We start from the raw sequence: 12,679 nt of genomic DNA, 5'->3' as shown, positions 1-12,679 counted from the left end.
AAAAAAAAAAAAAAGGAGAGCTAAACATTTATTGCAGGATGAAGAGTTTTGTATAACATTTGCATCATTCATTCCTGACACAGAGTTTCCTCCTTTTCACAGCAAAAGGCACTCTTGATGAACAAATTCCAGACAGTGTTTAATACTGAGATTCTTGAACCAGGAAAATGGGATCATAAGGATGTTTTCTTGTCATAGGAGTTGACTTTAGCTTCATGTCTTGCTGAGTTCACAAGGATTCTGATGTCTGACCGTATTAAAAAGTGGAAGCTTGACATCGCCTCATCTCTAAGGTTTTTGGTTTGCTGTACAGCTTTGGCTCTGAGATAGACCCAATTCTTCCTACTTAACAAAGTTTAGCCAGGGTCTCAAAACTAAGTAGCAATATAGGTCTCTTTGGTCTTCTCAAGCAGAGGGCTGAAAAATTCTGGTAATCTTGAACATAGTTTGGTACTGACTGCCAAGCCAATCTGGCCCACTCACCTCTTTCAGTGAAGACAAATGTGAACAAAAAAATCCTAAAGCGTTTTATGACACACAGGCAACAGACCTTGGCAACAGCATATGAAATACCTATGTATGGCCACCTACTAGACAACAAAAAAAAGATAGCTCCTCCCTCATTTTAAACCTCTGAAATTTAAGCTCTAATCATGCACCTATTATAATCAATTTGTGATTTCTATTAACTTTACTGCAGCACAGAATACAGTCCACTGAAAAATCCCACTGGACTTAGCAAATGACAGTTTCAAAAGTTATCAATAAACCCAAGCATTTTCTGCCATAGGAGAGACTTTGAATTTTAAGGACACTGTAGAGGACAATGGCTGTAGTAATAAAATTTATTTGGTTTAGAGCAGAATGTGTATAGAATATGATTAGAAAACATACAGGCTTTCAAATAGAGTATTCAAACTTCCAAATTTCAATACCTGAAAAAGCCAATAATTTATTGAATTATGTAGAAGAAAACTATACAGGTCAGTGACAGGATGGTGGATTTTGAGTTTAAGAGATGTCAAAATATGACATCTGGGGGAAAAAAAGTACAAGAAAACAGGAGACACTCATGGTATATCCGTTAATAAATTCCCAGATCTTCTTAGTAATAGCTTCTATCTATTTATTAACTCTCAACAGATGTCTCTTCCATGGAGTTGTCCAATTTTCCCTTGAAGCATGAATTCCACTGGCTTACTGTGTGGTGGTTTTTTTTTTTTTTTTTTTTTTTTTTTTATTCAATAAAATGATAAGTTGTATAGAGACATTGCTGTATATCTTCACTCATAGGCATGAATTGCATGGCCAAGACACAGCCAAAGCTACTACAAGTGTGTGTGCCTCTGCTGTGCCGTCTGGACATTTTTGTATCACTCTTGCCAGATCACTGCAAATTTACTATAAACACAATACCAAACATTAGGGTCCTCCTTGCATTGGAAGGATGGTGCAAATATATCCATGTACCTCTGCAGAAGGCAGCCTTTGTCCAGTCAAACATACTTTCCCCAAGCTCCATGCTTTTTCCCAGTAACAGAAACATGGAATAGGCTGGGTCAACCCAACTTTGCGTGGGTTTAAGTCTCTACACATCCACTCTAAAAAGACCTTATTTGAATAGCCAGGTGCCTGGGTTTAAATGCACCACCATGCAGACAGATTTACATGGTTTGTTCTGCATGGAGGTATTTCAGAAATATTTCTCTTCATGGAATAGAAGCAGCAAAATCCAGATGAAATACGTCTTGCTGAGAGGTAACGGCAGTAACCGGCTACACAAAACAAAAATGCGGATAAAGAAAACAACCTTCCCCAATTCCATTAGGAAAATAGCTCCATAAATAATGATTCCAGCTTCTCATCCATTGCCTATAATCTCTTGTAGAGATCACATTATTTTAGTGCTTCCCCATAAGAAGAGCAGATAACACAGATTCCTTTCATTCCTAACTCATTACATGACTAGGCTGCTTAAGACTATTACTCCTCAGTAAGCATCCAGAAAGAGGAGTATGAAATACTAGATTTGGTCAGATCTTCATGTGCAACCGTAAGACACAATTTTTATCCAGCTCAAGACAGCAAACGGCAAAAACATGCAAAGATGTTCCATCAAAGAATTAAGTCTTCAGCTGTGTTTTAATCCAAGTAAGTGCAAAGATTAGGAAAGAAATGACATCATATAATTACAGATTCGGTGTAGAAAAATTATATAAAGACTTTCTTTTAAACAGAAAAGGAGTGTATATAAATATTGGCTGATGGTATGTTTAAAATGTTTGCAAAGGCTTAGTCTCATATAAGATTCCTTCAGGATAACTAAGCAAGCACCAGTAATCCAATGAAATTACTTTTGGGATCTAATGGAATTACATTTCTGATTAAAAAAAGTGTTTCTGTGAATTTAGAGCAATTAATTTGTTTGTAGCTTAGGGAATAAATCCTGAAGTTGATCTTTTTAAATTCTAATGACTGATTTCTCACAAGGGTCTTTTTACAACCTTTACAAAGTCCCTGCTATGGAGATATGGAGGTTGACATTCAAAAATAAGAGACTTTATGTTACAAGACAGTTCTCAAAAACCACTGTGAGATGATTTACAATAAAAAAATGAGCATCTCTGTCACTGTCTTTTCTCAATATGTAAAATCCATTCAAGGCATTTCCCAGCTATTCTGGGCTATTACTTTACTCTTACTCCTGTTACACTCAATAGGATGTAGTGAAAATCTTAATGTTACTTCAGTGAGAAGAGGCAGAAGAGACATCTGAATGCTGGCGGTTCAAAAAAACCCCAAAAACCAGCATCTCTGGAGCAACGGATCGTTCACTTCCCACTCCACCACTTTTTGAGTGCAGATTCTCCATTTCTTGCAAAAATACAGAGATTGTTTGCAATGTGAAATGCTCTTATAAGAAAGGAAAAGCCCTTTTATGGGTTTTGGTAAGTTAAGAAATAAATAAGCAACTAAGCTCCTGCCTTATGATCAAAACTGTTCTAGAGAGCTTGATGGCCAGAGATTTCACAGGGAAGGACCAAAGACAATGCTTAGTTCACGTAAACAGCCTGCAGTGGCACAACACTCATGCACTTCATGTGCAGTTCAGAGGACAGTAAAAAACTCACCTATCTTTTAGGTTCCATAGTATAATCACAGCACAAAAGTGAACTTACTGCAGGTGACATACCTTTAGGAGTTTTTCTCTTTGCTTTGCTATGTTCAGTTTTTCAGAGAGCTGGCTATAAGATAAGTTGCATGTTTCAATGTCTTCATGCATCAGAATGTAAGGATGTGCATTGCCTTAAATTAAAAAAAAAAAGCAACTGACTATCGCTGCATTTTTCACAGTTGGCTTCTAAGTACAAGCAAAATTAAAAGAAGCTAGACTTATATTAACTTCTTTAAGTTCTTTGAACCTTCAAATTAAACAAGCAAGAGATGCTAAATTCTGTGCTTAGAGACAATGCAAGACTAAATCAGCAATAAAGAAATGCACATTACTCTTAAAAATAAAAGTCAGCTGCTTTGCTAGTATTTATGAAAATCAGGAGTGTTAGGCTAGTGTGAATAAATATTTAATGAGCATGGCAGATTAACACATGGTTACTTTGACTCTTTTCTCTTATTTGTGTAATACAGTCAAACAGTGAAAAATTATCCATCACTGACTATTTGATTTGAAAGAGTATTACCTGCTTATAAAGTTTGGGTTATGCAGTAAGATTAGCATCACAAGACTCATCTAACATAAAAGACATATAATCATAGCACTCACATCTAGAACAACCTGAGATAAACTTATTAACAGGTAAGTGTAAAAATAATGATATAACAATTTAAAAAATTGTAGTGAATGATTTGAACCCATATTTTCATAATTTTTATTGGCTTCAGTGTAAGCAGCTTCTACCTCTATAGAAAATCTCACCATTTCTTGAAGAGGATAAAGAGAGACCCCAGAAGTGTTGAATTTTAAAAATAGATCTTGAAACGGCACATTTGTGTTAACTCTCACATTCACAGGGAAGTATGATACTCATTTGAAATATGTATATTGTAAAAACTGAAGTAACAAAGTCAGAACTATTCATCAGTGCAACACAGCATAAAAAGCAATAATGTGCAAACTGGATTACATACCTCTATTAGCATTCTGAGCAGCCAACTGTGATTTCAGTTTTGCAATAATGCTGTTTTGAAGCTCTATCTTTTCCTGCTGTTCACGTATTTGCTGTATGTAGTTTTCTGTCTGCAAATATAATTTAATTAGCATTAATCTTACTCTGTTTTGACTAGGGGTCTCCTGTTTGGCATATAAAAAGCAGCTCTGATTTTTAAAGATAACTGTAGTTGTGGTCCTCTGCATAAAAACCTTTGGCAAGTCCATCTTTTGGGGACTGTACCCATTAGAAAAGATATTGTAGGAAATAACCCCTGAGTTTTAATAACTTTTTCCACTGTGGCAGTTGTAACTTTTAAGTTAGGATTCCTCATTTACAGAAGTAGAATACATCAGGCTTAAATTAAAATTTTAGTATTCTTCAGAATGCTTGTCAGTTAGTTCATCTATAGAAAAATGTAATCTTCTCCCCATATTTTCTAACAAATTATATAAAAATAGGCTTTTAAAAAGATAGATTTTAAATGGAAAACAACAGCATTGTTTACTCCGTACAACAAGTACTCTGTAAACCATTTTGACTGCCTATGAACAGTTTTGTACATTTCTCTGAATGCTGTGCACTAGTTTTTCTAACCTACATAATGGGGCTGGGGAGGAAGGTAAGCAGAAAGCCCTATTTATCCTTTGTCTCCAATACTACAACTCATGCTATAAACAGGCCACACAGACTCCTCTAATAATACTGCTTCTATTTCATCAAACTATAAATTTTGCTAGACTATCCATTAATTGAATGAATGGCCAGGTGGCAGGAAGATGTTAATATTCAAAACTATTATTTCATTAGCACATGCCTAATGCTGCAGTTACAGCAGTGTTAAGCAAGAAAACTCATGAAATCCCAACAAGAAAAATTTCAGGAATGCACAGAATTTTTCTGAAATTAGGAATATGTCTATTACTAAACAGGTCACCACCTGTCACCATCTGGAACAAGACTCAGCATTGTTTTCACATCTATTCATAGTTTATCCATAGTGCTATATCTGATTCTCAAATCTCAGCCACATTTAAATTCTATATCCTTCTACTGTCCGCTGTGTTTGTCTGTAAAGCAGACAGGAAAAGAATCTACAAGCAAAATTGATTTTAAAAGGCCAGGTAGTAGTTGGTAGTAGTTGTACTATGAGAGGATTTTTTTTTTTTTTTTTAAAAAAGTGATCAAAGAGCAGTACACTCCAGCAGCTATAAGAGACCTCATGAAGCAGAAAAATCACTGAGAACCAAATTGAAAATGTACAACAGCAATGTCTTGTCAACACTTCTGTACAGAGCACAGACATGACAGCTAAAACAGACAGAAGAGAAGATGCTTTTGACAGCCAGTGTGCACAAATTATTCCTTGAGTCAGATGGCAGCAACAAGTTACCAACTAGAAGATCTGCATGACAACCAACCATCCATCTGTATCAAACACCATCTGGCCGAGATGACTCTGGCTTCTGTGTGCTTGACATGGCTCCCAGCTCTAGAGACTGGCAAAACAAGTGGCCTACCGGTAACTTAAGTAGTAAACTGTTAACAACAGCATGGTGGACAATCCAACAGCGTGTGGAGGCCACACAATGAACAGAGGAAGTTACTAGAGTAAAGCACTGTACAAAGGTCTTTCAAAAAACAGGAGTTTGGTTCAAAAAAAAAAAAAAAAAAAGCAACACAAATAAAAGACCCCAAGTAATTTTAGTATCAACTCTTCTTGAAAAAATATTTGTGTTCTCTTGAAATCATAAAATTCAACTACTGAAGGTTTGATTAGGACAAATATTTAAACTGGCAGTAATTCTTTACCAAAGGCCTTAAATTTTTAATTTTGGAACCAGTGAAAATGCAGAGAGTAATCTTGCAAGCATTTAGTTCACTTGGCACTGATAATTCTCACACTTCTCTGGCTTTCTTGCATAGACCTTAGAAGGACTATCTGATCTTGTACTTGATGCCTTGTTTCTTGGTCAGAAGATTATTTCATGTACTTTTAGATGATTCAGGAGCATTAACTTAACTGTCTTTCCTTCAAATAGTTAATAGTTCATCCTAAGAGACAGAATTTAAAAGATCCCTAAACATTCTAAAATGTCGTGCATTTGTTAATTAGTTGCAATTTCAGCACAAAAATCACACTACTTATGCTTGTTATGTATAGAAACCTCTACAGATTTACACCAGCACTGCTGCAAGACTATGAATAGAGACAGAGTGCACGGTGGATGACTGCACACTTGACTGACTGGGAATGTGTTCTGTGATGCCTTGGCTAGTTTATTTTGCCATGCAAGGAGGTGGCAAGATTGGGCCCAGATAACAGAGTATTCTCTGTTAGATCCTTCCCTGCTTCCGATTCTACTGTTGCTCCGTAACTTGACACAGAATATGATCCTTTGCCCCCTGAACAAAGTCCCAGCCTACCAGTTCTACTGAGGATCAGAAAGTCCTGTAAAATGAAAACATTCAAGCCTGCCTGTAACAGAGGTTCCATTGCTGGGCAGAATATGCAGGATAAAATGACTGTGACAAAGCCCAAACCTGATAACTTTGAAATATGCTGTCCTACTTGAGAAGATCTTCAGAGTTTTGACTGAATTAATGTTTTCTACAACAGACTGAAACTTCAAAGATGCTTCTTACTGGTCAAAATGCCTTAAGAAACTTTCTGTTATTTCATTAAAGAATAAATGTACAGGTTATTATTTTTAAAAGAGGAATACCTATTCTAGCAATTTTCAGGTACATCTGTCACAAAAATTGTTTAACTTAAGATATTTATATTAATAATATAAAAATTATTTTTAAGAATGCAAATTAAATTCCAAAAAGTACTTTGTTAAAGTTAGGTAAATTTTATGTATATCTTTGCTGTTTTTACATTTTAAGACTTCAACAATCCTCCAAAACAGACAACACTTTTCCAATCTTTAAAATGAATAAAAAATACAAAAAAATCCAAGGTTAAAAACCAGAAACCCAGATAATAAACTCAAAGCCTAATGAGTAACTTCGCGGTGTACTGGCATGATTTCATAATGGCAATTTCCAACTTTAACAGATGCAATAAAGTGTACATAACTAAACTGAAACTTGTGTCTACATGTACTAGCATCCTCCATGGGAAGGATGACTTCAAAGATAGAATTCAGATTCCAACACCTACTTTTTGCTGTAGTTCTTTCACAGCATGGTCCCTATCCATGCATGCTTGTCGATAGGCTTCATAAGCTTTGTTAAGCTGCTCTCCAAGGTTTTTGTCCATAATTCCCAATGTTGTTTCATCACTGGAAAGACAGTCAAATTAACAGACCTGAAAAGTAATCAGAAGGAAAAAGAGAGAATGCTAAGGAACAGCAGTATGTAAATAAAATAATATATAGCATGACTTGTACCATTGTTCTATTCAACTGATACGGACAGTATGTTTAACCATAAACAGCATAGCTTGAACTATAGCTCCGTTCACCTCAACATTTAATTTTATGTCCAGGGATAGGTTTAAACAAAAGACAAACAAAAGCCGCTTAACTCTGAATCAAATTCTGGATGTATAGAATGTGTAAATGTATCTGTAGTTACAGCATTTAAGACTGAGACTCAGAATTGGTGCAGATTACCAGTTATCTGATTTTATGTGACCTCCCAAAGTTTAATGTTTGCGTAACTGTGAAATAAAGACGGCATTAATAACCAAAGCTAAACTCAGCTTTTGGCATTGTGCAGAAAACCATGCTATGAAAAGCCAGTGTCCAGAGACAGAGGAGTCCTGCAACTTTGTTTGAATAAGGGGAGGGAGAGAGCACACTGGGGCACACGACTTGCAGAGTTTTCTCTCTCGAGGTTTCAGAGGGCTCAGCCTCCTTTTATCCTGAACTCCTGGCCACACATTGCCTTTTCCTTTCCTCATTGGCTGAGGTACTAGGAAGGTACAGCCTTCCTGAACTGCCTACAACATAGCCCCCTTGAACCTGTCCTTTTACCCCAAAGTTCAGAAACTCAGGCTTGTAAGGACCCATTTGCCTGCTTCAGGAGTCAAACTGTCTGGGCTCTGCAACAAACTTGCTGCTTGAATTTGGTAAAGACATTGAGATCCATTTCAAAGATCTTAACACCCATACCCTCACCCATGGAATTGTTTGTAAAGACATTAGCACACATCTTTCCTATCAGCGTTAAGAAATAAAAAGATAACTCAATTAGGTCACACAAACCTATCCTATTCTGTGCCAAATTTGAAAATGTCAACACAAGCTACCCCAAGGTAGAGTTAAAACATCTTTTATCTAAAAATCAGTGGTACCAACCAGTATGAATTATCAAGACCTTTTCACGCAATATTATGAATTTTTTACACTTTGTGTACAATTTCAGTAACAATTCCCAAAACTATGGCTCATGAACTTTTGACACATAAAACTAGAACACTATTAAATGTCAGACTCCTATTTCAAGAACTTTGCAAACACAAGTAATTTGCTTCTATAGTAATATATGATACTAATTTTAAGATCAGAATTTAACATGATACAAGTACAGTAGAGAACAAGTTAGTGAAGTCTCAACCCCCACTCCACAGCCCCCCATAAAAAAGCAGCATTAAGAAAAAACAATTAGCAATTTAATCTCTTCTGGTATTTAAAGCAGTGCGGACTGCCACTATCATCTCTCACTATCTTCTGGGATTATGCATAAACCACAAATACTAAAGAAAGTCACATGTGGATAAGCCCAGGAAGAAGAGTATGAGGGTACCTTGCCTTGGACACTACTCAAAATTCTGAAGATTGCAGCTTGAAGATTTTGTTAGTATTTTCTTGCTTTTGAATATCTTCCCTATTGCAGGGCTTGAATACAGAAATGAGGTCTGAATTTTCTAGAAGGTTCAATAGAGTACTATATGGGCATCACACCATTTTGTCCTGCAAATTTTATTTTACCGATATGTTCCTACAGGAAAAGCAATTGTATCTCACCTCTGGCATGCCTGAACTTTATTTGCAGCAAAGCAAATTCTTTAACAACTTGGAATTTTTTAGGGTTCCTTTGGTGTAACAAACGTTACTGAAATCCCAAGTTTACAAGTTTTGCATAAAAGGCCTATATTGTTTCACATGAAAGGGTTTGTTTGACTTGTTTTGTTTTCCTAAACACCAGTTCAGTAGTTTATAATCTCTGACCTTGCATACTGTCTCAAAGCATTGTTAGTAACACAGGCTACTTCATCCACCTCTTCCCACAAATGGCATCCCTTCACTAAATGGAATATTCATGCTCATATCTGGGGCACACCTTTAAATAAATGGTTAGGCTTTCTTTCCTTTTCAAATGAAGAACTGTTCTATGTAGTTCAATGAATAAAATCAGATGTTGTATCTGCATTCAGGGACAAGTGCTAAGCTGCAGAGGGCATTGTTATAGCTGAAAGTGTGTTCTCACAATCTTTAAAAGCTTGCAAAGTTTGAATCAGTATTGATTTTGTATTCTTCTGAAATTCTCCAGTGCTAACAACTTACCTAGTAAATGGCATGTCCTTTACATATAAGAGATAACTACAAAAAACTAGTGCAATGGGATTTAAGAAACTACATTCAGCTTCAAATGGAGAGAACGGGGCTCAGCTCCATGTGGCTCACAGTTCACAGAAAATGAAGGTTTTAATTTAATTCATGCAAACTCAAACCTCCATTTGAACAGCAGCATTTAAAACTCATACCTGATTTCCAGCCTTTTAGTCATTCATTGTGTCTGGGAACTGATGGTATCAAAAGTAATTGATCCAACAGGCAGAACTGCAGCACAGTGCCTGATTTTCTGCTTGGTACAGAAAAATTACTTACTGGTAGCTCCTTAAACTTCAGACTCCATGCAGTAAGAAAAGGTCAGTGAAAGTCATTACTAGTGACACTTTAAGATGGCACTGTAACTAGAAAAATTGGTCCTATCTTCACCCCATTCTTCTTTGACCTTACCCTTCCCTTTCTTCCAGCATAAGCAACCTTGCTGTAAACTGTATCAGGAAAACCAATCCAGTTTAAAACGAAGTACTAAATGTATTTTTGCTGCATTAGTTTTAATGCAGATCCACAGACCACTTCAAATGGCACGAAAACACAAGGGAGCCTGCACAGGGACAGAAATCCGCAATAGGCAGACAGAACGCCTGTGTTCAACAGCAGCACTGGCTTTGAGTTGTCACATTAAGTCACAGTTACTTAACAGAGTCACAAGTCTGCATTGCCACTGAGAAGCACAGGCCAGCCTTCCCCCATCTCTGGCCCTGCATTTTTGCTGCTCACTGGTACCGCGATCAGTACTTCTATGCTACACAGTCGAGTATGCCGAAGTAGCTCCCTACTTCCTCAAAAAAGCAACAACAAACCCCCTAAAAAAAACAACCTCGAAATTAAAACTGGAGCTAGCTCACTGCAAGGCTGCTGGAGCACTACTACCAGCACAAGAAGGCAGTGGGAACATGCGACTAGCCGTGGGCAGGACTGCCGCAGTCTAGATTTAGATTGGATTAAACTACTCTGTAGTCACACCCCGGGTTGCCTGCTGCTGGAATAAATAACTGCTTCTTATGTTATCTGTCTCATATCCAGAACTCCTTGCAGTTAGAAAAACTGGCTCATTTTCCTGCTTCTCCTCCATAGGCATCAATATTTATCAGGGAATTTGCCAACTGTTCCTTGTCATTTACCCTTCTCCCTGCATCCAATGAGGAGGAAAAAACTCCCTCCCAATAGCCCTAAAAAAACCCCCCAAAAACACCAAACCAAAAACACCAACCCAAATATTCCTGCTATTTTAATCAGTTATGATTAGTTATGCTGCATCCAAATGGCAGCTGGAACATAATTCAGCCCAAAGCTGACAATCCTTATCTTTAGCAATTTACATTCTGGATATTCATTAGATCCTAAAGAGTTTCGCAACCATTAGCAGCAATATGTAGTCAGCAGAGATGCAGCACTACAAAAAAATGCTGCATTTATTCTAACAGGGACAGAATTAGAGGAAGAGATTAGTTACAGAGGTTGTCCTGCAAGTGTGAACACCTGTGAGTGCTATGCTGCTGGAGCTATGGCAATGACAACTGGAATTTCATACCTGAGTAAAGACTTGTACGCTGGACAACCATTGGGTACAGCTAATGTTGTAAGACAAAGTTCTAAGTTAACACATCAAATGAAACCTCCAGATTATCTTAAAAAATTTGCTTCAAATCAGAAACATTTTGTTGATATAAGTGGCAGGAAAAAAAGAATTAGTAATATGCATTTTCTTAGGAAAATACCAATAAAGCTCCAACACAAAGATTAGCAACATATTTCTGCTGCAGTTCCAGCTCCACAGCTCACTGGAGTTTTCATACTAGTTTTTGTATCGCCTCAAAAACCACCTTAAATTCTGAAAAAGAGGTTTTAGCTAATCGTGTATGTGCACATTAATTCATAATACCTTTTCCTACCTCTCACAGTTTCATGAGAGATGAGAACACAGGTGCCATACAACCACGAAGCACTTCTCTAGGTATATCTGCTTTCCAAACAGATTTTTCGATTGCTATTATTTTGTAAGTTAAACTGCCATCATCTTGGGAACGGGAAGCCTGTTGAGGTAATAATCTGTGAGAAACTGAGAGCTCATTGAACTTTTTCGTGGCTTGTTATTTTCCCCTTATTTTTTTTCTGAGCAGACACAATTCCTGCTTCGCCCGACGGCGGGACGCGTGGTTTACACAGGAGCCCCTCACGGCACGGCAGCGTTAGAGCGGGGCGGCCCCTGCCCTGCGCGCTCGGGGCTCGGCGCGGCGATTCCCGGAGCGCCGGCGATCGCTCTCCCCGCCGCGCTGCCGCTGCCCGCGGGGGCAGCCGCCTCTTCCCGCTCCTGCGCTCGCCCGCCCGGGCCATCGCCTCCCGGCAGCGAGCCCGCTGATCCCGTCCACCGATTCCCCGCAAACCTCGCGCCCCCGGCCCCGCTCCCGAGCCGGGCCGAGCGGCGCCGAGGGAGAAGCGGCACCCCCGGGAGCGGGGGGCGGAAGCGCGGCCCGAGAGCCCCCGGCTCGGGATCCCCCGGGCCGCGCTCCGGCCCCGGGCCGAGCCCCGCCGCTCCCGGGAGCGCGAGGAGAGCGCGGTTTCCAAAGCACTCCGACTTACGAGCGCCTCGCGGAGCCCGCGGCCGCTCCCGGCACAGGGCGCTCGCTCCTGCCGGGGCGCCTTAACCCAGGAACCAGAAGCGACTTCCTGCCCTGCCTCTCCCCGCCCTGTCACGGGTCGGGGCAGGGCAGGGCAGCGGCCGCCGGGTTCGCTCGAGGGTGGGAGGTTATCCGTCCGTCTCCGGCTGTCGGGCAGTGCCTCTTTCTGCCTGGCTGCAGAAGACCCCTCAAGCAGCCTTCGTGCTGCTCCCGATGTCCACGGCCCTTTCCGAGTTCTGTCTTTCCATGACTTAGAGTGATATAACAATAGTTACATTCGTAATATACTTTTCACGCTCGGGGTAGTTTC

The 12,679-nt window shown here is 39.1% G+C and overlaps 1 protein-coding gene across 8 annotated transcripts in view; it reads right to left on the bottom strand.

Moving 5' to 3' along the window:
* Positions 1-12,453, bottom strand: part of TANK (TRAF family member associated NFKB activator) — a 28,922-nt gene extending 16,469 nt beyond the window's left edge. For 5 of the 8 annotated variants that reach the window (XM_040070106.2, XM_040070109.2, XM_040070103.2 and 2 more), the window contains exons 1-5: positions 12,332-12,453; positions 11,644-11,784; positions 7,336-7,482; positions 4,147-4,255; positions 3,194-3,306 (exon numbers count right to left, since the gene is read on the bottom strand). In XM_040070106.2, the coding sequence (XP_039926040.1) occupies positions 3,194-3,306; positions 4,147-4,255; positions 7,336-7,434 (321 nt within the window). In that variant the 5' untranslated portion in view covers positions 7,435-7,482; positions 11,644-11,784; positions 12,332-12,453. Of the gene's footprint in view, positions 1-3,193; positions 3,307-4,146; positions 4,256-7,335; positions 7,483-11,633; positions 11,785-12,331 lie in introns of all 8 variants that reach the window. The other 3 variants (XM_040070107.2, XM_040070105.2, XM_040070104.2) reach the window with 2 other exon arrangements.
* Between the last annotated feature and the right edge of the window lie 226 nt (positions 12,454-12,679).

Source organism: Hirundo rustica, chromosome 7 (assembly GCF_015227805.2).
Source record: "Hirundo rustica isolate bHirRus1 chromosome 7, bHirRus1.pri.v3, whole genome shotgun sequence".
Classification (NCBI taxonomy): domain Eukaryota; kingdom Metazoa; phylum Chordata; class Aves; order Passeriformes; family Hirundinidae; genus Hirundo; species Hirundo rustica.
This window is presented reverse-complemented; position numbering and strand designations above follow the sequence as displayed.